This window comes from Drosophila suzukii, chromosome 2L (genome assembly GCF_043229965.1).
Source record: "Drosophila suzukii chromosome 2L, CBGP_Dsuzu_IsoJpt1.0, whole genome shotgun sequence".
Classification (NCBI taxonomy): Eukaryota; Metazoa; Arthropoda; class Insecta; order Diptera; family Drosophilidae; genus Drosophila; species Drosophila suzukii.
Genome location: NC_092080.1, coordinates 927483 through 954340, shown reverse-complemented (window position 1 = coordinate 954340; position 26858 = coordinate 927483). Strand labels below are relative to the sequence as shown.

Sequence of the window (26858 nt, the reverse complement as noted above, 5' to 3'; positions counted from 1 at the left end):
AAAGTAGCCAAATTTAAAAACTGGCCTGGCTATTAATCGCCACAATCGATAGCTCTATTGCAAAAATTGTTTTGGTTTTTGCTAGATTTGTTTACATTTATGCATAATATTGAGGCGAAACCATGAAAACCTCTGGCGCCGGCAATCCCGACGAGCTGAACAAGTCATCGCACAGCAAGGTCAGCAAGAAGTCCACCAAGTCGCGATCCAAGACAGCGAAACTGGAGCTGACTGGGAAGAACTCCCTGTCGACATCCGCATCTGGTTCTTCCGCCTCCACTGTGGGCGGGGGCGTGGCACTGGGCAGCTTACCGGCCACGCCCACTCACCTGAACATGGTTACAACGCCTACGACGCCGACTTCCAGTATGGGCAACTATAACATGTTTGATGCCTCATTTGCGGTGGCAGGAGGCGGTGGCCATGGAAATGTAGGCGGAATCGCGGGAGCAGAAGCCTCCGGAAATTCCAGTCGAATGGTATAGGCTTACCCTAAAGTCTAACCTTGCTTTGTTAATATTCCCCTTTACGGCAGGGCCATCAGAAGAGCTATGCCGGCTTCGATCCGCGCAGCATTAAGATCTTTTGGGAGCAGCATGACCAGACGGATGTGGAACTGTCCCAGGACGTTTGCGCCCAGCTGGCGGAAGATGCCTCCTACAAAGTCTGGGAGCTGATCAATGTATGCCAGTCACAATTCATCCTCCTTTACCTCTCTAATCTCTCTATTTCCCTCTAGAACGTAAAAATCTACTCCCGCCACTCCGGTGGAGTGGTGACCTACGATCTGGTGAATGAGGTGCTCAAGGATGCTGATGTGCCGCCCATGCTGGGAGCCATGGACAGCGACTGGGACCGCATCGACTACGACGGCAGCTTTTACTTCCACTCAGACAAGATCTTTGAGCTAAGCGCCGAGTTTCAGAAGGAAATCAATCTCTGCTCTCCCGACGATGCGGACTTTCAGAGCATCTGCCCCGTGGAGGATAGGCATACGGATCAGCTGAGGCAGTGCGTTCAGAGCCTGGTGACGGCTGCCCTCTTTGCGGACAGCAAATCCCAGTCGGCTGCCATCTGTCACGCCTTCCAGACGCCCCTGATGGGCTCCATCTACCGGGTTATTGTGAGCAAGATGGTCCAGCTGCTGGCCTTCAAGCAGCAGGATCAATTGAGCCAGCGGTGCTGGCGATTGCTTCGTGCCTGCAACTTCAACCCCACTGCCAATCACAATGCCTGCCGGCCGGAATATTTTAACCTGGCGGAGGTGCTCGTCAGTCAGCTCATGGCACCCTACGAGACCATCAAGGCTCCACCCGAAGACCCAGATCCAGGTCAAACGACCAGCATCAAAATGGAGTTCGAGGAGCAACTGAAGATGGAACCGGAGCAGGGTCCCATTCCAGATAATCCGGAAGTCATGGAAGTAGATAAGCAGGAACAGGATCCGCAGATGTTTCCGAGTGAAAATACCATGGAACACACCATCTACAAGCTGCAAACGGAGGAGGAGGAGCGGAATCCCCAGCAGGAGACCGAACATCTGTCCACCTACTTTGCCACTCCAGTAGGCAATGCCCTGGTAGATGAGCTGTGTGAAACCATCGGACAGTTGGCATCCCAGAGTGGTTACCTGCAGGCAGAGTGCCTCTTCCTGATCAAAAGACGACTGGCGAGATTCTTCGAGGGTCGCGATGTTTGCAGTGAGAGGGGTAAACAATACTGACTAGATTTTAGTTTGTTTTTAATTTTTCGATTCCTCTATGTAGACTTTAAATACATCAGCAGGGCAGTGCGAGGGTTAATCGCCCTGGGGGAGTATGCCTTCCGGGAGTTTATTCCCTACATCTACAAACTACGCGTCGAGGAAATCCCGGAAAGCCTGTGGCAGGACCTGGCGCCGGCTGCCATCTTCCTGGGCGGACGTGATGACCTTTATCTTTATGAATGGCTGGAGCACGGATGCGGTGGGGCTCTGCAGCCATTCATGGTGCACTATGCAAGTAAGAAAAACCTGGATCATCCAGTAAGATCTCTTTAGTAACTTGAAATAATTAAGGAGCCTTCGAGAAGATGGTAACCAGGCGGTATGTGCAGGTTAAGCCGCCCGCTTACAGAATAGAATCAGTGCCAGGAGTGCGCCGGCTGGAGTGGAGCACTCTAGCGGCAGCCATGTGCCACGGCGACGATCCTAGCAAGGCACTCAAACCGAAGCCCACTCTCCGCGAGGCTTTCCCCGACCTCCAGTCACCCAATCTCCAGCTCAACTGTGCGGGCAACATCCGCTTCAAGTTTGCCGGCTGCCGGCCAATGCTGCTCAAGCCAAAGGTTTCCAGTGTTCCCCATTCCGTGGACTCTCCCTCGTCGACAGCGAACGGTGGTGCCGCTGGTGGAGCCAGCTCAGACATCCTCATTGCCAAACGTAAGCTCTTCAAGCCCCTGACCAACGTGAAAAGGTTTCCGCCCATCAGTGGCTATCACTACCTGAGAATCTGAACGAGGCTGAGAGAAGTATTACTAAAAGTTCTAGGGGGTCCAGGAGCATACCTGGGGATCTCAATAATACTATTCTTTTACTTTAGATTTCCTAAACCCATTTGCTCCAGAAATCATTAAGTTGTTACATTTACTTTAGAAAACAAAACTTTACTCTTAATACAAAAAGAATAAAAGACTAAAACGCTTCTTCTTGACCTTGATGACCATTTCCTGATCCCAAAACCGGAACTGGTACTCCAGCCTTCTTCATCTCGGCCACAATTCGCTTGTTGATAATGTTCCGGATGTTGGCATTTACATCCGGCAGCAGTCCACCCGTTCGAGCTGCGTGCTCAATCCGCTGGACGACGTCGATTTCGCGGCGCGAGGATATCATGTTGGTGACCAGTGCCTTGTCCATGTTGCCCACTCGCCCGATCCTGCCACACCGGTGGATGTAGTCAGAAACGTGGAGTGGGAAGTCAAAGTTGACTACATGTCGTGCCCGGGTGGTGTCCAGCCCACGACTTCCCACGTCTGTGGTGGAGAGCACGTCGCAGTGGCCATTCTGGAACTGCTCGAAGCGGCCCAGCCGGATCTTCATCAGCATATCCCCGTTCAGGTTCAAGCAGTTCACCCCGCTGTTGTTCAGGAAGATGGAGACATAGTCACTGGTGGTGGACTTGTTGCTAAACACAATTAGTGGCCGGCGTTTGGCGATATCCTGCTTGACGAGTGACAGGATCGTGGCGGGACGATCGGCCTTCGACATGCGCAGGAACTTTTGTGTCACATGGGGCATCAAGCGGTGCAGGTGTGGACTCACGACCTCTCGGATGGTGTCCACATCGATAACTTTGTGCAGGATCTCCCTGGTATTGGTGGGCATGGTGGCCGAAGCCAGGATTAGCTGGGTGCCAGCATCCTCCTTTTGCACCAGATGGAACTGTGGAAGAAGAGAAGGGCCATTACAAAATCTTCTTATAAACCTTAGCGTAGACTCACGGGAAATCTCCTGAGGAAGTACGTCAGCTTATCCGTGAATGTGTCATCCAGCAGGGTGTCCGCTTCGTCTAGAACCAGGTGGCGAACCTGTTCCATGCGGTAGATGCCTGTGGTCACCAGTTTGCTCAGCGCTCCCAAGGTGGCCACCAGTATGTCCACCTCCTCGAACTGCGGATTCATCATAAGTTGCTTGGTGTTGCCTCCAAGTAGAGATTGCACCTTCAAATTGGTGCCTTGGACAAGCTTCTCCGTGACTCCAGCTATCTGAGTGGCCAGTTCTCTTCCTGGAGTGAGAATCAAGACTCGGGGAGTATTAAGTTTTCGGTCGGGAAGTGATTCCCTTTGAAGCAGTTTGTCCAGGATGGGCAGTAGGTAAGTGAGGGTCTTGCCGCATCCAGTCTCAGCGGCGATCAGGCAGTGCTCCTTCCCGTGGACAATGGGTATTCCCTGCTTCTGGATTCCCGTCACCAGTTTGATTCCTAGTTCGCCTTGCAGGTTCTCCAGGAGCTGCGGATGAAGTTGGAGTGCTGTGGCGGCAAGGAACTCATCGATGGCCTGCATTTCCTGCTGGAGTTCCTCGCCTTGCACGCTGGCATTCAGGATGAAGAAGTCTCCCTTGGATTTGTTGTGCAGCCAGCCTTTGGAGGCCAGTGATAGACTCCCGAACTTGGCATCCAGTCGTTCATATTGGGTTAAATTGAACTGACTTCTTCTGCAGGAAATTAGGGGCTGATCCCGCGGGTTTTTTGACTTGATCTTCGTGGGTTTCGCTTTTGGTGGTTTCGTTTGCGTCTTTACCGACACCGCGGTGGCAAAGGAAGCCGTCTGTCGGGAGGATTGCACCCGGAGCACCACGGATAGGTTCAGCATGGCTCGGATCGGAATATATTACTCAATGTTTTTATTTGCCGGCGAGTCAGCTGTTTGAAAATCGCAAGTGTTGGAAAACACTTTCCGCGCAATGTTGCACATGTGGCGGTAAATTTAAAAAACATTTCATGAGTGCTTGTTTCTTTATCATATCTTATCATCCTTAGTAAATGCTAGTTTGTTATTTTAAGATAACGTTAATTATATCTTATAATACACCCAACAAAGCATTCGTGTCGTAACATTCATTTTAAATAAAAGAAAAGAATCTTTATTTATAAAATTAAATTAAACTTTCGGTGGCATATGCAAGTTATTCATGGACCGTTCTATCTCTGTTAATTGTGGCTTGATTTCCTGGTACTGAGCCATCCTCTCCTTTATTAAGTGTCCCACTTTCACTCGCTCAGCCTGGACTTCTTGAATACGCTGTCGATTTTCAATGCTTTTGGCCATAGCAATCTGGAATACAAAATATACATTGCATTTAAATGTTGCTATTTCTGTTTGATATTTTATAACTATCATATGTTACTGTTTTGATACTTTGATCATGACATTTTTTATTTTTTTTGTCAGGTATCTTAATGTTCTATAAACTAGGTAGTAATACCTCAAGTTCCTTTTCCTGAGTCTTTAGCTGTCGCTCCATGAAACGAATACTCAAATCCAAACTGTTCATGCGCAGCGGGCGAGTGAGTTCTTCGGGGGACACACTATTAAAGTTCCTGGGGGTTTAAAATAAAATCCTTGAAAAGGAGTTTTCCACCACGCTATACACCATCTACCCACCACTCCTTGCCCTTGTGGGATGCGAAATGTTCCTTGAGCATCTCCAAGGTGGTAAGCTTGGTATCCACATCGTTGCCTGCGAAGAAGCATTGGTTTACATCGTTGACGATCTTCGTCATGACCTTTTGGGCGGTGTTCACCATTTGTTCGGTGTCCAGGGTTGAGGACTCGTGCTCCTCGAGAATGGCGGCACAAGAGTCTAGATCTGAGGGACTAAACACTAGTTGATCTTTAGTGTATTTCTGTATTAACCTAATTGCCTACCTCAAATCCGCGAAGATCTGTCCTATGACTTCTTCGTAGGCCTGCTTCACCTGGGGAACAATCGCTTGGTGCCGTCTGAAGGCGGATTCGGTATCCTCACCCACGAAATTCATACTTTTGTATTATCCCAAGAAATTGATCTAAACTAATTTGTTTAAAAATTTTTACCAACAAACATATGTGACCATTTAGAGCTATCTTGAGAATACCAACCCCTACATACATAAGTTTGTAGATATGGAGAAAGGGCTCTAAAACAGCTAGTTTGGCGGGAAAAAGGCTAAACTAAATATATTTTTTAAACATCCATAGTTAGAAGAACTAAATCAAAGTACTGAATAGGATATTATTAACAAGGGAATCAACTTTTAAGTCTGAATTGTTTTCTTTTCAATATCTATAAAAATCTTACATACCATTTCTAAAGATGCAAATTAGAATGGTTAAATAATACAAAATTTGTTATTGTCTAATTAACTTTGAGCGGAATATCTGGAAAAACTAATATATATTTTTAAAATGGTTTTTTAATTAATATTAATATAAGTGACTATACTATTCGTGTACCTTCAAAATATCCCTAGTTTGTTATTATTTATTTCTAGTGCCGAATTCAAAGATTATTTCAACAACTAAATTACCAAACTTTTCACGTGTCTTATCGGCAAGAGAAACTTGTTGCCATCGTCTTGCGGCACTCAATAGAACTCCACTTCCCAGTTTTCAGGAAAAGTTGTACTGCGCTTTTCCCACATCGTGAAAACTTGTCACAATGGAATTTCCTTTTATCTCCGTTCTTTCGAAGGGTTTTTAATTTGTGCAACGTTTTGTCCAAATTGTTGAGGCGGGGACGCAGTTTTTAATATGTTTTGAGTAATTTGTGCACATTTGCGAATTTATATCGCGGCCACAAAAGTTCGTCCTTTGTGCTCCTTTATTGTGCTCCTTGTTGGCGCGGTTGTAATGATGACTTTATGACTTTATTTACGTGCAATAAAGGAAGCGTTCCGCGCGTAATTCAGGTTTGAGCATCGTCGTGCCACTACTTCCGAATATAAATGCGATCCAGGTTAATTTATTCGCTCGCCGGGTCCTGCATTTCCATTATTTTCGGAGCCGAAAAGGAACTCATCTGTGGAGTAGGCTGAATTCGAAATGTGCTACCCTGCACAGAAAAAAAATCATGATATTTGCCACAAAAATCACAATAGTTTTGAGTTTACTTTTAAAGGTGTATAAAAGTATGCAATAAAAAATACCCAGGTCTCTCATCCAGATTTAATATTTATTGATGCACACTTTTAGGCACTTTATGCGCGACTTTAAATCTATAGTGATTTTTCCAACGTATCTAATCAAAATGATGCGTAAAGTGATCAAATTGACCATCCTATAATATTAAATATTCTGCCCGTGTAGCCTGGCCCTCAAATATGCTAAATCCCGGCCAGAATCCTGAGCTGTCCTCTCCAGATTTCGGGGGCGTGCCAGTCGGTGGCCGTGTTAACATACATGTGCTACTCTGCCTGACGCATGTCTTGCTAAAACTCGGCTCTGAATTTGCATTTCAATGATTAAAGTGTTAAAATGCCGGCCGACACATGCGGACTTTTTAGAAAACCCAGACCCCGCCCTCGACCCCCGGATAGTTCCTAATGGCTTTATAAAGCGAACACCTCAAGCAAAATGCGATTTTAATATTCTTATACTCGTGCACATGGTGTGAAGAACTTGAAAATGTTGACTTTTTGTGGTGCGACTGGCTGGTATGCAAATAAGTCTTAAATTCTGAGAAAAAGTTTTGCATACTTTTCTGAATTCAGAATTATTCTAATTTAAACAACTATATATTTTGCCCATAGCTTTTCGTTGCCTTGTACGAAATACTACAAAAGTGGAGATTCTTTAAGATACGTTTTCTTTGTACTAAAAAATAATTTATTTAATTATTTACAAAAGAAACTAATGAGAAATCAGACAAGGACTGTGCAAAAAGATTTATTTCTAGTTGGATCTGTAACATTTATTTTCTTCTCAACAACTCTAAGAAAAGTTTTATGCTACCTAAATTAATTATTTAAATTTCTATGGCGTGCTTTAATAGAAAGGAAAGAAAGTTATAGAGTTATCGTGAGTCTGGCGAAAAGTTATCCGAGTTCATTTTACTAATCAAAAAGTGGCGTGTCGTCCTGTTCAGGGTTTCCCCCGTTTCAAATCAGATAAATCAGCTCTAATTGCTGCTCCATTTTGCCGATAAGCGAGGCCATTAAAGGGTGAAACAATGGACACTGCAGCCTAACTCCAATCTCGTCAACGCCATCTGCACTGGGAGAAAAAATGCAATGAAACTGTGACCAATTAAATGGTTTAAATATCGAAAAATATGTCTGAATTCAAATTGTTCTTTGGTTTTTTTTGTAAGTGCTTTTCATTAAAGAATTAATTTTCAATATTTGCATATTCCAAAAGATGTAAAATTTTACCGTTTACTTTTTAGACTTTGCCACACTTTATGGTCTATCTTGATTAAAGTTTATTTATATAAAAGAAAGATAAGCAAAATGTAAATATCCAGCAGGTATTGATCTGTTTTTCTCCGTGTGCCACAGTGGACACTGCCTGTCGGCGACAGCCATCACTTTGCGACACTTGCGGGCGTGACAGGATTGGAGGACCATTCTGGGATTTACCGGGGTTAGTGGGGAATATTAGTGGGGATCATTTGGGGGATGTGGAGTGGTGGTGGTGCGTCAGCCGCAGTGCGTGAAATGCATTTAAAATTTTCACTGCATACTTGTCGCCTCAAATTACAGCGCATTTGTCGAGTGGCGCTTTGTGCTTTGTTCTTGTTTTTGGTGCTGCATTCACATGCTAAGGCCACAGCAGAGGTCACACAAATATAGAAAAATTATTTACGAATTTCGGTTTTTGTTTTTAAATTCTTAGTGAAACCATTTTCTAAGCAGTGTGATTTCTCTGTTGAAAGAGTCCTTACCTTTATAGTTGAAGGTAAGTTATAAAAAATAATTCTATTAAATTAAAAAATTGATTGGTTTTTAAAGTAGATGTTTAACTACTATACAATAACACCATATATTGTATTTAAATCACAATACTGAAGCAAAATAAAGCATGAATATTTTCGATATATTTCACACAATGTCTGATGATGTCTGGGGAATAATAACATATTGGTTAATCAACATATTAGTTATTCATCTAATTAGAACTATTGAACTGGAATGTACCCTGGGAATCGATGGGGAGTAGCCGACCGTTTGACTATAATCACATATTTATGTGACCGCAGCTGTAGGCACTCATGCGTGCAGACGAGTTTGAAATGCTGGAAATGCGCTTTAAGCACGCATTAGAACAATGGATAAAACCACAGCTATAGCTATATCTACATATATCTGGATATGGCAGCCGCAGTTCTACCGATTTTTGCGGATTAACACTGCACACGCAGATGAAATGTAAGTACAATGGCCGAAAGTACCGCCATACAATTGGTATTCATACTGAGTTTCGGCTACACATGTAAGCCGTCGTTGAAGATGCTTCATCTTCTGTGGTTCGGGTGGATTTTATTCGCTATATGGTATGTGCTATGTGCCACCCAAAACCTTTTGTTTGCTCAAGCTTCTGGAGGAGGGAATCCTTTTCGAAGGGGCAGGGAAAAAGAAAAACAAACAAACACAGGACACGAAAGCCGGCTGATGGGTTAGTTTACCGATGCGGCTTTTACGGGCTTAACATATTAATTAAACTTGAAGTGGAAACACGAAACCCGGCTGGGTCAACTTTAAATTAAGTTTTAATCTGTTGCTCATATTTAAACAGCCAGCAGGTTGTTGAGTGTGTGGCTGCACTGCAAAAATTCCATTTACTCCCCATTGTGTACCATAAATAGCAAATTGAAAGCAGGCAATCACATTCGTTTAAAGCTGTTAAAATTGTTTAAGGCCAGCAGATATTTTCATGGGAATTTAAAAAAAAAGGAATAATTCGTCTGTACAATTTAAAAATGTTTAAATGCCCATTGATGGGAAAACCTATTTATTAGTCAAGCTTTAAAAGCTGAAAAAGAATTTCAATTAGTTGGATCATTTGGCTTCTCTGTGTAGCAGCCTTAAGGATACTTAAACTGTGCGTGTGGTGTGCTCTTGTTTTGTTGTAAGCCCCGATGTTTCGGCTCTGCATCTCTAATTGAAATTGGTCATTTGCCACACGACTTCCAGCGACCGACGACATGGAGACTCAAGACTGACGGGTGACAGGCGACAAGTGACTGGCAAGCGACGACACGGGCTCTCAACTCCCGGCCTGCACAGGGAGAAAAGCTGGAGTAATATGGTACAGTTCTTACTAGAACGTAAATATATAAAGGTTTCAATAAGTATGCAAGAAAAAAATGTCGCATCTTTACAAATGAAAGAATGTCATTTGTGCACACTTCGACCTCCGTAAAACCGTCATATAAGATATCTATCCTTTTAATATTATCACATCTGAACAATGAAGGCTTATAAAAAATTAAATTAAATTTGAAGGTGTTTAAAAGGTGTCGCCTTTACAAATGAATGAATGTAGCATACTTTTAGACACCTTTATAAGTGCCTTAAAAACCTGCAAGAAACCTTCATGCAAAAAAATATACCTCCTATTAATATTATTACATCAGAACAATGAAGGGTTCAACAAAAACTAGAAAGTAACATATTTAAATAAAATCTAAAGGTGTTCAAAAGGTGCTGTTTTTACAAATAAATGAGGACTTGTGAGTATTGTAGCATACTTTAGGGCACCTTCATAAGTCGTAAAAGTCTGCTTTCAGTTTGAGCCTCGACATCATAAACGTCTTACTTGCAAATATATTTTTCTGTGTGGGCCTTTCCTTCGAAAACCAACTTGTAGCTCCTCCACCTCTGCCTTTCCGTTAATGCAGTTAACTTGGATTCCGTTCGTGTCCAGGAGAAATCGCATAACTCTTCGCCGGCCAAATCCCATCCTCACCTGCTGGGGGACACCTGTGCGGATGGATAGGCGGATATGGACGCGGATGTGGGACCGTTCCGCTCCGGCAGATTGACAGCTTAATAAATTAAAATGCATTAAGTGGCTGGCGTAGATTTGCGGCAGCCATAAATCTTTCACCCCTAGCTCTCTAGCTCTTTAGCAAGGGAGCCTTGGCTTTGGCCTTAAATATTATATTGTAATTCAAATATTTATGGCCATCAGCGTAAATAAAACTGTCTACTAAACATGGCTTGGGGGGTTCCCAGTGATGTATGTGGCTCAGGTGAGCGCAGCCACCTGTCACTTTCCCCCGTTTTCCACCCTCTAAGCTCGCAGGCAACAAATTCTCACGCACTGAGCCATTGACACGGCCTGCTAAGCTGTTGAAGTCGGGGTCCTGGGAACTCCGACCTTCACGAGGCAGCTGCCAAAAAAAAGAAAACAGCGCCTGAAGGTTGGTAACCCCGTCCAAACTGGCGGGGGATTCCCCTCCAGACGGCGTAGGAAATCAAATACATGCAAAATAGCTTCACTTTCAAGAGCGATGCATATTTGTCAAGCTGGAAAAGCTGGGATTTCACTTGCGACGGCGGATAGTGTGTGTGTGGATACTGGAATGTGTTTAGGCCGGCATTCAGGCCTTCGAAATACAGAGGAGAAAACTACATATTATTATTGGGTTCCAAAAAAGTATGCACCAATATCGTCTAAGTCCGTAAGACTGTTCCTTATTTTAATGTATACTTTTATACACCTCTTAAAGATAATTCAAAACGCTTTAACTAAATCAATTTATGTTTGTATTCAACGGTAATTGATTTTAAAAGGTTTTTTATTAAGTTAAGCAAAAATTTTGCCTTTAAAAATCAAATGTTGGACGATTTCTTGTGCATTGTACTAGATCTGGTGACCTATATAAAAAGAGTGCAATATTAAGTTTTTAGCTTTGATGAGTTGAAAGGTTCTCCAGCTAAAATATTACATTTTTTTCCGTGCAAGGCAAATGATTCTGCAAATGTGGGGGCGGAAAAGGAGGCAATGCAAACGGGAATCAACAAATCATAATAATCATGGGCTTTCGCATTTGGCTGGCCGTATCTTAACATTTTATGGAATTTCTGGAATTGCGTGGGTACATTCTGGGTTGGCCACTTTTGAGGGACCGCCGAAGTCCTTGGTTCCCTGGTTCCCTGACCGCCGGTATGTACATACAAACATATCTGAGCGCTTCAATAAATTGTCCGTTATCATTTTCATGTTTTCGCATTGACAACGGTCGGTTGTTTTTCGGGGTCGTTCGGCTGGGTCGACGGGGCGTATGAGCAACGTCAAGTTGGCTCGCAAGATGGCAAAACTGCTATGGATTGTCCGTGCTTCCCAGGGCGTGGGATTCCGAGGGACTCCGGGCTCCGTGCTGAGCCTAATTTGCCGGAAATAAATGTGCAGCGATGTGTGCGGACTTAGGAAGCCAAGGCGATTCGCGTCTAACTCTGGGATCGTATCGGGAAACCTGAAAGGGAGTGGGTTCCTAGCTGGAGGCCATGCATCACCTCCTTTTTCCGTGTCCCGGCGAGATGGAGTGCCGGTTATTATTATTGAAGCGCCAGGAAATTCGAAACTTGTCAGCAGTTGCCGGAAAAGGCAATGAATGGAGGGGGATTGGGGGTTAGCAGGAGAGGACCAAGTCCTTGTGGCAAATCGAATTCCGTTCGATAGCATTCACCGTGAAATTTGAGTGAATTGAATGAAAATTAAAGTTTAAAACTCCCCGTGACGTCGGATTAACAGATAGGATTTGACAACTGGAGCCAACTCTAAATGGAAGCCAATGAACGCGTCACTGTCGATTAGTAACAAAAACTCATTTGTTTCGTGGAGTTTCAGCTTTTTGTTTAATGATAAAATTCAATTATTTTCACAATTTATATCACGGAGTTTAATGATAAATTCCATTTCCCGTAACTTTCAAATATCCAATATATTTTCCGAAATTTTAGTTGGAATTAAAGCCCTAGTCTGTTAACGAAAAGTTTTTACCAGAGATAAATTGTAAAATATTGATACGTTGGCAAAGCTTTTACGAGATGGACTTCCGTCCATTTCCTGCTAGGGAATCGTGTTTGCCTCAACACATTGTTAAAGTATTTTAAAGACTCGCTTTTGTGCAAAAAGAGCTTAAGAATTCTGTAGAAGCTTGTGGAGGAGAAGGAGGCGAGTCCTTTAATAAGTTTAATGGCTCCTGTTGACGTTCATGGAAAAGTCCGCGACATCGATAGTTCCTTTGGAGCCGGGGAGTCCGGGGAATCCGGCGGATTGGAAGCCATTAGCGGGCTTGGCCAGATTTACGCTTGAGGAGGTGAGAGTGGGAGGAGAGTAAGGAGTGGCAGGAGAAAGCCAGCCCAGTCAGCATCACTTTCACCGCCTCGGTCGCCATCAATTGTTTCGTTAGCAGCCGGAGCTTGTCGACAATCAATCAGTTGCCTCCGCTCTCCGGCTCTTTGCATAATTAAAAAGTATGCGTTATGTCGTTTACCTGGCGCTTATTTTGGTGAAAGTCCCCCGCGGAGGAGCCGCCTCAGCAATCCCGACAGGGAATTTAAATTACAAAGGCATCCGCCCGCTTCCCTGCTCCGCTGGCTGAGTAAGCAATACTCCGCCACACCTGACACCAGATTTACCTGTACCCACCCCACCTCCGTCCCGATTCGCCGGATGTCATCCATCCCACTATAGTGTTGGGCGCAGATTCAATTAAGCTGATGAAACGACAATTGTCAAGCAGCCGGCATCAGTGTTGCCCACCAATGACATTCGGAAAATTCTAAAAATAAATATTTTAGAATTTAAAAATAGAATATTCAATCCATAATTTTAATAGTGCTAGGTTTGCAAAAATATTCTTAAGTCACTTATAGAGGTGTATTAAAGTATGCAACTCAATATTGAATTAAAAAATGTATTTTTCACTGCATACTTTTAGACACTTTCATAAGTGAATTGAAAGCCTTACGGGTTTTTTGGGTCTTACTCACAAAGATCTGTTGTTTTAAGTAATTGATAAAGTGTTAATAGTTTTAGAAAGCCCTCGTTAAAACCATTCATCCATCCCCGGATAGCATCACTGTTCAAACATTTAAAATCCAGCTGGCTAAGGAGCTTTTAACGTCGCAATAAAATCAGATTCCGTGCTCCACGACGACGTCTCCATCCGTTGTCCATCATCGGATGGGCATTCCATTTAAATACGTCGCTGTCAATTAAACGACACCATGGAGTGAAAGGCGGTGGGCGGTGGTGCAGTGATTGCACCACCCACTTTCACCCACGACGGACGGAGGACGAAGGACGAACGGAGTTAACTCAATTATGAGCATCGATGGACGTAACGAGCGTTGGATGGACACGTGTAGTCGGGTTATTATTATTGGCCCAGTATGCTGGATTTAATTCCATTCAATTGGTCGACGAAGATTGCATCGGCAATTGAATTTCCCCCTTCCCGAGTTCGAAGTGCCTCTTTGCAACTAATTGCCCGGCAGAACCAGAATCGGAATCGCCATCGGAATCGCAGTCACTGGGGGCACCGTCACATATAATCGAATCGAATTCGCATCGTTTGCAAATTGAATAAGTGGACGATTTGCCACGACACTTGCTAGGCTGCTCCTCCAGGAATTCGCCATCCTCCGGGGCAATTAGTCAATCAACAGAAAAGCAACAATCGCGGATCCCATTGAGAGCAAACAAAGTTCTCGCGGGGCGAACCCAATTAAGCAAACAGAAATCAAAATGGATCCTGGGATCCCACCATTATGGGGATAAGAAAGATGGTGATGACGATTGTATAGCACTGGCGACAATCTAGGTATTGTTTAAAAAATTTAACCCTCAGGAGAGCCCTTGAAATCTGTAGAGATTTTAAATTCATGGTACCAATTATTGCTGACTTATAAAGGTGTCTAAAAGTATACAATAATATATTTTTAAGATGTTCCTATTTTGGCGCATAATAAATGATGTACAGTTTATGGGATCTATGATGCGAGCTTTACATATATATGTTCCAGCTCTTAGAACGTTCAATTTCTTCCTATTTAAGCCCGAAAGACTGCTACAATATATTTTACTCTGCATACTTTCAGACCCCAGGCAATAAAGCTTTTGGGAACTTTGATTGATTTTGATTTTTCTCGTGTTCCATAGTCCAGGAACCTCGATTTCTCCGAGTGTAAGCCCGGTTATCCGGAGGCCTTGCATCCGGCGTAATTAGTGCACTCGAAGGTGCAGTCCGGCTCACTTGACCGTGCTCCTTTGTTCGAAAATTCTCGCTTCGGCTGCTCTCCTTTTTCTGGGGATTTTCTCGAGTGCGTTTCACGCTTTTCTCGTTTTCCCTCTGTTTTTCCCTGTTTTCCCGGCTTTGGCGCCTTTGTTGATTCTTTTAAATTTCGCCTTTCAATTATTTTATGCAAATAAGCAAGCGAAGCGCAGATTATGCCAGCTTGACGGGATTCTCCTCCTTCATCCGGCTCCTTAATCCTCCGTCTCGAAATCCGCCTGCTCCGTTTCCCTTTATCCCCAGCGAGGCGAGAGAAATCCGCTCGCCAAATGAATTGTTTGGCATTGTCGTTTTCCCGTCTCAAAAACGGACCGTAATCATCTTAAGTTGCTCAAATGGGTTTGTTCATTTCGAGTGTTTTCGAACAACTTCAAAAATAAAGCGATTTCTCCGTAATGTTTGGCCATTTTCCCTTGCTTAATTGGAGCTCCTCGGGGGATTTATTTTGCCCCATTTCTGGTCTCCTTTCCCCTTTTCCATTTCCTTTCGTTATCCTCGATTCATTTATCCATTTTATGGCAATGTTTGATTTTTCGAGCGTTTACCCGAGTCATTATTGTGGGGCAACAAGTCGTTTAAATGACTCGTCTGCCTTAAATAGTCAAACTAAATATTTTGCGGTTTTAAGCGCACATTATCCCTGATTTGGAATCCTATTAAATATGTATGACATTTTCTTTTAAAAGCTTATTAAAGCGTTTTATACTTTGCCATGTTTCAGGTAAATGTTTCTTATTAAATCACGTAACTAAACAATTAGCGGTCTTAAATGCACATTATCCCAGCTTTGGAGTGCCATTATAAATTTATGTAATTTTCTTTTAAACACCCATTATGACTTCCCATCAATTTCTGCTGCTAATTAATCAATTATAGTGCTTTATCCTTTGCCACCTCAAATTATGAGCTCCCCAAGGAATTTGTGAAGTATTTATGAAGCCCCCTCTTTGCTGAAATTTAATTTGAGTTATCAACGCTGAGGAGAACTTGTAGGTGTCTCAGGCAGACACGAATGCATAGAGGGAAAATCGGACCCGTAGAGGCCTTCAAAGGTGTTCCACCAGGTGAAGGATTTCCCTCTCCAGTTTTCGTGTGTGTGAGAGAAAGGAAAATAATTGAGATGTCGGCTGAAATGTAAGTGGACTTTTATTGACTGTTTTGCTGCTTGGCTGGATGACTGAACGGCCGGTGGGACAAGGTCTGCTCCTCACCTTTCTCCGACTTTCTCCTGGCCCTTTCTCCCCTTCTCGGGCAGCCTGCAATGTCCTTTTCCCCAGATATCTGGGCTATATCTCATTGAGGCCGCAACAAATGGCGTGCATCGCCTTTGTCTTCGATTGGAAGGTGAAAAATGTGCTGCTGGAAAATCGATAGATTGACTTGGCCCCCATTTTCCCTCCCTTTTTTGGCTGTGATTGGGTTAGTGTGGCTCTTTAAGATTGGCCTTCAGTCAGAGCCACGCTCACGTACACATTTTATGCTAATAACAATAACAGCGAAAGCGATACCAGGCCAGGGTATTGTGGGTTAAGGGATGTTGAGGTACCCATTATAATATGCGAGTAATTGATTTACATTTTTTTATCATATTTTTATTTAGCCTGGTTGTTAAATCAAATGGTTGTATATGGGCTGTAATAATCGGAAATCTATTATACTTTGAGTTTACATTTTATTGCCTAACAACTTACCTTGAACTTAAGAATTTAAAAAAAAAACAAGCTAAAAATGTTGCTTACAACAAATATAAAAAAAAATTGTATATCACCAGATACTACTTACTTACTTATTAACTTACTTTTAAGAACAGTTTAATGGAAACTCATTAATTATTTATTATCAAGGTGTCTAAAAGTATGCAATAAGTAATCCAATCCAATCCAGATCCGAAATATAATGTTGCATACTTTTAGATACCTTTAAGGATATTTTAATATGCATTACTTATAATGAGTTCAACATTTAAGTTAAATACTAAAGTTCAAAGAAAAAAGGTCGCTTACCTAAATACCTTTTAGGGTGCAGACTGTACGGTATCGGAAGCATCAGCTGAAGTGCTCCGTTTCCCGGGCAGCTGCAATGGGTAACTGAAGCCGGGAATTGCCGTTTTACCTGCCACGTCGGCCATATCGACGTTGCCGCAGACCCATTCAGCGATATTGTTGTCGTCCTGGTCCCCTGTCACCAGCCCCCTTCCATCTCCTGATAGCCTGAGGGTCCTTAAGCGTCGTCGAGTGGCAAAGTTGGGTGTGTTTGGGTGTTCGGGGCCGTGCGGTTAAATTGCGTCAAACATATTTGACATTTTATTATATACGTTACAGGGCAATATCGCCAGATATTGCTGGTTCCGTCACACATGTCCCGCCCTCTTTTGCCGACCCTGTGATGACTTCAAGTGTTTTTCATTAACTGCTGCTTATGAATATTAAATTAAAAGCGCCTTTCTGCTGGGCAATACGAGAAACCAGAGACGGAATTCAGAACCTGGAGCCTAGAGCCACCTGAAGGTCGAAGGTCGAGGAAAGCCGCTTAGGAGCTGGAGAATGGAAATGGGAAACAATGCCTAAGACGCCGCGCATTAAAAGAGCTACCCCAAATTGAATTTTGCGCCAGACCGGAATAAAGCTATTCGACGTCGCGTCGCGAATTCAATTGCAGCTTTAAGGGTTCTTTGCCTTCTGCTTTTTCGCTCGAAACGCGAGAAGATGCAGCTCATGAATTTCAAATGAAATTAAAAACGTGTTCTCTAAAAATAATAATGCCAGAACAACAGCAAAGGAAACAGAATGGCCCGGAGAAGAAAAGAGAAATAGTTGCATCTACTTGGAGCAGCTAAAAAAGGAGGAGGGCAACGAGGAACTTCAAGATTATTCCACAGCACGCCAGGATTTAGTGATGTAAGCTCGCCTGTTTCCTTGTTAGTCAGCTCCCTGGGATTCCCCGCAGTCTGTCCACAATTAAGTCCTGGCAAACAGTGAGTTTCGACCATTCTGAGTGGCGAATGGAAAGGACGCAGAGATGCAAGGATGCGGCAAGGATTCAAACGAATCGGAAGACTTCTGGATGGCCAGCTGGCACAACATGTAAACACATCAGAGCCATGAGTGCTCGACCAACTGCAACTGTCATTCGGAGAGAAATGGGAGATGGAAACGTGATTTCGGAACCAGGATGTGATTATAGTGGTAATTTCGTTGCTTATGGTATTTTAGAAAGCAAAGTAAGGTGAAATTGAAGGTAGAGCCTGTTATATGCTTTTCTGTTTACTTAATGTCAATTTTCTTTAACAATTTAAAATTACTTATCAAGGTGTCTAAGAGTATGCTACAATATATTTTAAGTTCGATAGCTCGTCAGATTCTTTACAAAAGGCAAAGGTTTTTTTTTTTGAATTCTTTTAGACACCTGAGTTATATCAAAATATTCTTAATAATGGGCTTAGAAAATATATAACATCGAAGTTCAATTTAATGGTATCATATCTCATTGCTCCAATGTAAAATCACGATGTCATCATCGCCGTGCACACACTCATTTGGAAACTTGAATTGAGAAATCCAGGCCACGCCCCTCCCCTTCGCCCCCTAATGCCGCCCACTTGAGACTCTTGAGGCAACTTTTCGGTTACTTGAAAATTCAATTTTACGCAATATGCGCAAATCACGATTAAAATCTTGTGCGTGCTTTTCCATTGCATACTTTGCGGCTGTAAGCGGGCTTTAAAAAGGGAGGGGGCTTTCCCTCATTTCCCTGAAGCTGGCGGCCAGGAAAAACTATGAAAATGTGTTTTCAAATTGCGAAACAATTTGTTGACCGTAATTGAACTTTGTCGTCCCCAAAACGCACTTCACCCCCCGCCACGCCAGTTCCCCTGGTCACCATAATTGTCGTAAAGCAAACTTTTGGCCGCTCATTGCGAGGCTCGTAAAAGTTTTGCCTCGCCTTTCCCCACTTTCCCCGCTTTTCCCGCTTTCTTCGCGCACAGCCTGCGGCGAATGGTTGATTTCTGTCTCTGTGTGCTCGCTTTTATGTGCGTGTTGCGGTCGGACCAATTTATAAGGCTAACCGCAAATTACCCTCCCCAGGAACCCAGAAACGCCAACAGATGCAGATGCACAGAGACAAATAATAACGCATCAACAGTTAAAAGGGCCCAGGTGCAATCTTCTGAGAAACTTGGTGGATCTTAGCTTTAAAACATTGGCTGTTTACAAAAAACTTTGGATTTGTGACCTTGGGAATATTTACGGAACTTACTGCAATTTTATTTTAAAGAACATACAAAAAGATACAGAAATAATACAAATCCGTTCTAGGCCAGAGAGGCTACAATTTACTTAATGATGGTGATACATTTTGATGATAAACTCAAAGTTCTAGAAGGCAGTATCTCTAATATCACGTGGCGTATACGTAATGTCATGTTATCGCTTTTGAATTGTTTTTTTACCAAGAAAGAGGGCAGTAGAACATGTAACAGTGTTTATTTAAATATATTTAATGACATGAAGCTACTTATGTTATAAATATTATAAATTTTGCTGATCAAATAAAATGATCATTATTAATACATGGCGTATACGTAATGTCATGTCAAAACGTTGTTTCTTTTTTTTAACACCAAACAAATAACAGAAAGAACAAAAGCTATTGTATTTAGTCTTACCCATGAAAAAATAATTTTATTGTGTAAGCAAGCTGCTATATTATTTATTATTTCCATCGACATAAAACCATTATATCCACACCAGCATTTAGTATTTTTTTGAGTGCTGGGAAAGGGCGTGTCGAAGAAGTACAAACAATGCACAGTTGCCTTTGAATTTGCCCAGTTTTTGTGCATTTGCATTAGGTACAATTGGGCATAATTGTCGGCACACGCATGAATATTTCAGGAGCCGCTTTCGGGGATTTTGTGGACCAAGTAGATGAGAGGCGGGCCAAGTGCGAAAACCAAATCCAACTCAATGCCAATGCAAGAGTTCTGTCTCTCGAAAGTTTTTCGGCATAATAATTCATGCCTCGCCTGCCTTGGCCACAAATTCCGAATGCAAAATGCCGATAATTGGCACTCTTCGCCCTGCCAGCGACAAGTTTTCCCCTGTTTTCCTGTGAGTGCTGCGCAGCCAGTCGGAAAATGCATTCCCCTTTTCCCTTTTCCCCCTTCCCCGACCGTTTTGCACTCAATTGTGATGTTTAGTCGCTCGTTGTCACAGGCACAATGCTCCAATGCCACAGCTCCTCCTCCACGGAGCTGCTTCCTCGACTTCCGAAGCTCACGGCACAGTGGTCGATAAGTGGATGGCTGGGAGGATGGGAAACATGGTCAGAAGTCCTGGTTGAAAATCAACCCCGTTTGCAACAAACAAGTTCTTTTCTATGCGAATTGCTTCTAAATTCTAATTCTAAAGTGCTACAGAAATCACTGAATTTATAAATCAGAAATTCCATTTTTGGCATTCTGGAATGTAAATGCCACTAGAATACATTTCAAAAGTTTGGAAAATATTTTTATGGACTTTTCAAAAATTGAATATCAATTTGTTGTCGGCCATGTCTAAAAGTATGCAGGAAACCAGATTTCCAAACTTCCCGATTTTTAAGACAGTTAGAATTACTATATTGCTCGGATGAAAATATTGCATTTAAAAAAATACATAAATATTGTATTCTACAAATTAAGCCGTTAGTTCTTTCAGGAAAACTTTGACAAGCTTTACTGAAATGTAATTTGGATAATGCGAGCTGAGCTCTTTTTTCTGAGTCACGTAACCTTCTACATAATTGAAAGCCCCTTATACGTAAGTGTACAATAAAAGCCTGCTGCAAAGCCGCCGAATCCCCTCCACAGAATCCTCTCAAATGGAAAAGTCAGCCACTTTTGGTAAGCACTGTGCAGTGGTGTGAACAACAGTTCTAGCCCGGAGGCTTCGTTTGTGCCGCCTTCTATTCCGCCCTCTATTTGTCAGGCGTAATTAGCCGCAAAGTATGCTATTTGAACAATATTGCACATTGGCTATCACCATTGCCAGTCCTTTTGCTACATAGTCTCTGGTACTGAGACATTTCCTGGCTCGACCAGTAATGTCATTACACAGGAAAAAACGGGCGGCGTTTTGTCATTGGAATTATTTTAAAGGGTCGTTTATTTAAAAAGGCTTAAAAATAAATAAGTCACTACTTAAATTTTATTTATCCAGCTTAAGTTTAAGATTCGTATGATACAGTAAATAATAATCCTAAATTTTTGTAGTGCTACTCCCTAATTAATTTTGTTCAAGCTTATGGGGAACAAAGGGATGTGAATCCTATGATATCTCAACCATTGCTGATAAGTTGTAACACAAATTTACCAAATTTATACATTTTATTTCTCAATAACTGCAAACTTATCTGCCAGTTAAGTGTCTAGTATAATTTGCATATATGTAAAGAGATAGCCCTGAGTTGTGTCGAATTTGCTGGAGCGTGTTTTCCAGTTCGCCACTTGTCTCTCTGTGTCCTTGGCCAAAAAAGCCACTTGTGTTAACCCATGCCCAGCCGAAACCACTTGCTTTAACCCATTGATGGCTGCTCACATGAGCAGACCACTCAAATCGCTCGATGGCCGCACAATGCAACCGGCAAAACAGAACAGAACAGAAACAGCACTGAATTGGGGGAGGAACTATGTGGCATATAGCATATACCACCCTATAACTATTACAAAGGCATTGCTGACGTGTTTTTTGCCTGGAGCAGGACTCGCAGGACTCCCGGCAGGTCCTGCCCCCCGGTGAGAGTGCAGCTGTGTGTGTGGGCAGGCGGGGTGTGTGTGTAAAAAATACCACAATTTCAATTTCAAAGTATCCTTTTAGTCAAAAGGAAATGACATTTACGCGCTTTGTTGTGGTTTGCCCATGCATAAAACATTTTTAGTTTAAATTTTTTATGTTTTACCCCACTCACTCCCACCACAGCACGATTGTTGTATTTTTTATACTTTTTTGTTCCGTATTGACGCACTTGCAGTGGGCGTGGCACCGCCTGAGGGGCGGCACATGTTTGTGCGGAGAACCCGGGCTTTCGAGTCCAAAGAAAGTGGAGAACCGGAGAACGAGGGATCCACGGAACCGGAGGGAAACCAAACCACACAAAGCAAGGCGACGACGACGACGACGACGATGGCGATGACGACAACTGCAACAGCAGCTTAAAACTCCGACTGCCAGGAATGAGAAATATTTATGAAAATTAAATTCCTCTTCGAACGCAACGGAATTGGCCTTGGGTGGCGGAGAAAGAGAAAGCAACTGCCTGTTCCTGGTTGGGTCAACAACTATACGCGGTATTTGGGTGGGTTTTCCTGCATTTTGGGGTACTACTTAAATTTACGTAGTATTCTAACAGCAGCTTTAGCTAATTTATAAACCGAAAACTATGTCTGAAACACTACAATTTTATTTTTGAATTTATTCTTAGGCACTCGATATAGGTAATATGACGCAAAAATATTTGGAAATGCAAATTCAGATTCCAAATTCAAATGCAATTGTTTTAAATATTTTTTAAATAATTTGGAACATGTTAAAATATATATTTTTTAAGAAAATTGTGAGATCACTTTGCCAAACCTAATTTAATAAAGAAATCATGGCTCTTAGTACGCACTGAAATATAAAAGACTGTGACTTAAAGAAAGGGGTATTGAAGTTTCTACCATTTTTCCAGGTCAGTTCAGTTCGAATGCGCTTTCCAGACCAGTAAATACTCGGCATTTGGCAGCTTTAAATATATTGAGCAAATCTGACTGTACCTTTAAAGGCAAACCACTCTTTAGATGGATTTTCGAAGCAGTCTACAGATTGGTGTGGCAAGGCAACATGCAATTGCCAACAATGAGTGCAAAAATCAATGCGTCGCCTCAGGCTTTTCCCACTTTTCCCCCTCGCACTTCCTCCCTTTCTCGGCGGGATGTCCTGGCAAAGCACTGCAAATGCGCTTCCTGTTTCCTCCAGAAACTCGGCGAACTAGAGGGGCAATGGAGGTGCGCTCTGACATTTGTTGAATATCAACAGGAAATGCAGTGAATAAACACGTCGAGTTGTCGATTCGTCGATTGCATGAGTTGCATTGTGAGCTGCGGGTTTGCCATCGCCTCCGTTGTCATTGTGAACTGCACTTCGAGGAAGACTAGGAAAGATATGGATTAGAGAATATTTAATATTTAATATAACTATGAAAATCTATGATTTTTAGACATCATGCTTAATAGGTTATTGAAATAAGAAATGTTTTAAAATCATTTATGGAGGGGCCTACACGTATGCAACGAAAATGGTTTTTAAGATTCTTGCATACTATTAGATACTTTTTAGATATCTTATGATTTTTGTGACCCCCTCGATAAATATTTTTTAAATGTGTGTTCCAAGTGCACCACAATTGCTTTTCAGTGTACCGGAAGAGCGTCCAAGGGGCGGAAGAGCGGAGGGTGCTGCGGATGAGACGTCCGTGCATTCAATTCGATGCCATTCAGCCCGATTCCGACCGATTCCGCCCGATTCAGCTCTATGCGAGGCGATATTCGATTTGAATGGTGGCGGAAGTCTCCTCCGGGCGACGGCCAGCAAATAATGCCAAATGCATTTTCGATGACTGAGCAGCGAAAACAACAATTGGAGGCGCTGCACAAATTTGCATTGCAGCCCGTTGCGTAATTGCATTCGTCAAAAAACAGCGGATGGCGAATGGCATTCATTCGTTTGTCCATTTGACCATTTGTCCGTTTTATTCATTCGCACACTCATGAGCCGGGCAATCAAATTAAATTCCGGGCTAAAATGCTTTTCGTGCACCAAATTGAAGGTGAGCCTCGAACGTGGGCAATCAAAGTCGCCTTTTTGGGTTACATTTCAGCAGGACAGGAGCGACACCACCATCATCTCCATAAGCCATCATATTTTGTCCATCCGTCCGTCGATCCATCAGTCAGTCAGTCAGTCAGCCAGTCAATCATTCGAATCGTTTTCGTTTGCGTTTCGTTTTCGATTCCAATCAATTTGTTTGGCATTTTTGGCTGCCAGTTTTTTCCCCTTTTCACCCCTCCACACTTTTTTTGGCCTGCAAACACTTTTTGTTTGCTTCTATCGATTTGTGCTGCGAATCAGAAACAAAAAGTGTTCGACGTTGCTTGTTGCATTTTTAAATAAAGGTTGTTCGACGGGATCTAAAAACGGGTTAGAGGGCAGTACTGACTTTGGCACACTTCCGGTCTGAATAGATCCATCTTCGTCTGGTTTGAATTGCTGTTAAACATGCTTAGCTTAAAAAGTTACCTGTGGTTGTATTTAAAAGAAATATATGTATGTTTTTTAATGATTTTCCCATGTTTCTCTGACATTTTTGCCATACTGTATTACAAAAGAGTACTTTCTAGTCGTTATTATACCAAAAAATCAATTTCCCCAATTACTGCTGAAATATTTCATTGTATTTTTCTTTGAAAGTTTGCTTCTGGTGTTTTTCCACTGCACTTCCCCTTCAATTGGGCAAATTTATTTATGAATTTCGAGCACTGAGCAAAAACTAATCTCAAACCACATCTTTTGCGTCTGTCAAAATATTCAGAGAGTATTTTATTTTACCTGCATTTCGGAGCACACAATTTGATTGTCATTGACAATATTTCTGCCTCCACTTTTACTCAATTAGCATTTTCTATTTTGACTACAAATTGTATTGTAATATTCAATACAGCCACTTTTAATCTTATTTCATTCTTCCTTCGTTTGTATACTCGAAAAATGGTTAAATTTTGAGTGCTTATCTCGGACATGAGATAGCCGATTTCCGTGCATAAATACGAACAGAATTGTAAGCTTGAAAATACAGAAACATGTTTCTCGTAAATTGCATGTCAATAAATCCAACAGGCAATAATCTTTTAAAAATACAGATTTTATACTGTATTGTTTCGTTTTGGTATTTTAAGATACCAATATAGTAGTGTTGGTCTCTGGAATTGATATGTGGAATTACTCTTTAAAGACGTTTTAAGTTTACAAGTACAACTTTTTAGGTTTCAGTTCATTCTCAATTTAATGGGGTAATTGTTTTTAATGTTTATGTACTTTGAGTAATTGACGGTGTTTCGAAAGGTGTATAAAAGTATGCAACAATTTGTGAATTTATTCCGAAAGACATCGTAGTTTTTCACTTTAAAAAGTGAAATTGAAACACTAGGGATTTTCGTTACTTATTTTAGTATATGACTTCATAATTTAAATATTAATAGTGGGTATTTGCCCAACGCTGCACCCTCCTAATTGTGTGCAATTACAGGGTTTAAGGAACTGCACGCTAATTGACACTTTGCAATCCGACCGAAGACTCAATCCACAAGTCCCCGGGGATCAAAGGGGAGGAGTGATTGGCGGAGAAAGTTTTCGCTTTCTCCTTGACTTTTTTCATCCTTTTTTATTCGTTGCATGCCCACAGGCGGCAAGTTCTGCAGCAAACATCATTTTGTGGGATGCGAGTGGGGGTAGGGGGTGTCGCAGGATGTCTGACTGCGCTCATTGAGAACAAAATGCGAAACTTTTTAATTGACTTTTTCAATTACAGTTTAATTTTGTTGTAAGAAATGTTGGCACTGCCAATTGAAGTTTTCTCGAGCGCATACGTAAAAGGCCAAAAACGAGAAAAAAGGCCCCGAAAGTAAGAGAGATGGGGTGGCTAATCTATCATTGTCCACTGGCGAACTGGCAAACTGGTGAGCTGGCGAGTGTGTGTGCGGGCAATTTGCAAAACTTCACAAACACGCACCAGGCAGCCATCAGCATCCCCAACTTGGCCACTTTCTCGCACTGCCCCGTACACTGGCAGAAAATACCTTAAATTATTCAATGAATTTTGGTAGAAGGTTTAAATATCTGTAAGCAAACATCTCTAAGGCCCTTTTATAGGTGTCTAAAAGTATGCAACAACATATTATGCACCTAAAAAGAATTTTTTTTTACAGCATACTTTTAGGCACTTTTAAAATTGCTTTCCAAATCTTAGTTATTTCTGTGGGATACCCTTTAAAAATATTGAATGTTAGGCCCCTTCTAACAAGAATTCAATATTGGTACTTGACACTTTCTTTAGGTGTTGCGTTTTTGCTACCGAAACCCATTCGGAAAATCTAAATTTATCTGGAACAAATTTCGTTGCTCTTTCCTTTCGGACATGAAGAAAAAGGCCAAGAAAGCACGCCAACTATGCATAAAGCTGGGAAAGTGGATGGGAATGCGGGTGGCGAAGTGAGAGGAGGCGTGCTTTAGCAAGATTGCATCTTAAAAAACATTTCCTTGGAGCACTTTTTATTATGCGACCCGAAAAACTGGTCAAAGTGAAAAAGTTTTCATGTCCTCCGCTCGAGTAATGGAACTTTTCATTAATTTTCCAACTCTTTGCCCTTCGATGTGTGACAGGTAGGTAATTCCCGTACTCCCAGCCAGAATAATTTGATATGTGCACTCTACGGAAATCTCGAAATTAGCCGCAACACGGAGTCGCTGTCCATGGAATTATTCAGCTGGCCTGCTGGCCCACACATGATGCATTGTCTGCTGATGGTTTATTATGCCAGGGGTTTTTTGTGCCGAAACAAACATGTTACATTTATCTTGCCGGGGATGGAGCAGACAAAAAACGAACAAAGAACAGCACAAAATAAGGGGCTTAAGTCAGAGGAGTCGGCAGACGATTACCTTAGAGTTGCGTACCGGAAATTACTTCTTAACAACAATCCAAAATCATCAGGATTTATAAATCTGTTGTAAAGGTTTCTAAAAGTATGCAGTTAGAAATTTTAAGTCTTTAGGAAATTATCCATTAACATTTCGAGTACAACAAATATTGTATTCTACCATTCTCGTTGCCGCCTCATATGTTATGGGGTTTTCAATATTCGACGTTCCAAAATATATGTTATATAAATATAGAAGTCCTAGAGGCGTCTAAAAGTATGTAAAGAAAAAGTGAACCTTAAATCTTTCGATATCTTAGAATATTTTCGCACATTTTTTCTGTCAGTCTGAAACACCCCTTACTCTCCGGATTAGAGGGT

General features: G+C 42.2%; 3 protein-coding genes across 4 annotated transcripts; 1 reads left to right on the top strand and 2 right to left on the bottom strand.

The window, feature by feature from the left end:
• Nucleotides 1–41: 41 nt before the first annotated feature.
• Saf6 (SAGA factor-like TAF6) lies at nt 42–2690 on the top strand. Of its 2 annotated transcripts, none has more exons than XM_017090037.4 (5): nt 42–479; nt 545–682; nt 740–1709; nt 1767–2000; nt 2057–2690. In XM_017090037.4, the coding sequence occupies exons 1-5, from the start codon at nt 123–125 to the stop codon at nt 2491–2493; spliced, it is 2136 nt and encodes a 711-aa protein (XP_016945526.2). In that variant the 5' UTR covers nt 42–122; the 3' UTR covers nt 2494–2690. The 2 variants fall into 2 exon arrangements, with proteins under 2 accessions (XP_016945526.2, XP_016945525.2); XM_017090036.4 differs by having other exon boundaries at nt 43–479; nt 536–682.
• Nucleotides 2623–4387, bottom strand: Dbp21E2 (putative ATP-dependent RNA helicase Dbp21E2). Its single transcript, XM_017090038.4, has 2 exons — nt 3481–4387; nt 2623–3421 (listed from the first exon to the last, which is right to left on the bottom strand). Exons 1-2 carry the CDS (start codon nt 4348–4350, stop codon nt 2672–2674), a joined length of 1620 nt encoding a protein of 539 aa, XP_016945527.2. The 5' UTR covers nt 4351–4387; the 3' UTR covers nt 2623–2671.
• Nucleotides 4388–4589: 202 nt separating this feature from the next.
• Nnf1b lies at nt 4590–5610 on the bottom strand. Its single transcript, XM_017089353.4, has 4 exons — nt 5407–5610; nt 5143–5355; nt 4964–5078; nt 4590–4812 (listed from the first exon to the last, which is right to left on the bottom strand). Exons 1-4 carry the CDS (start codon nt 5517–5519, stop codon nt 4639–4641), a joined length of 615 nt encoding a protein of 204 aa, XP_016944842.2. The 5' UTR covers nt 5520–5610; the 3' UTR covers nt 4590–4638.
• Between the last annotated feature and the right edge of the window lie 21248 nt (nt 5611–26858).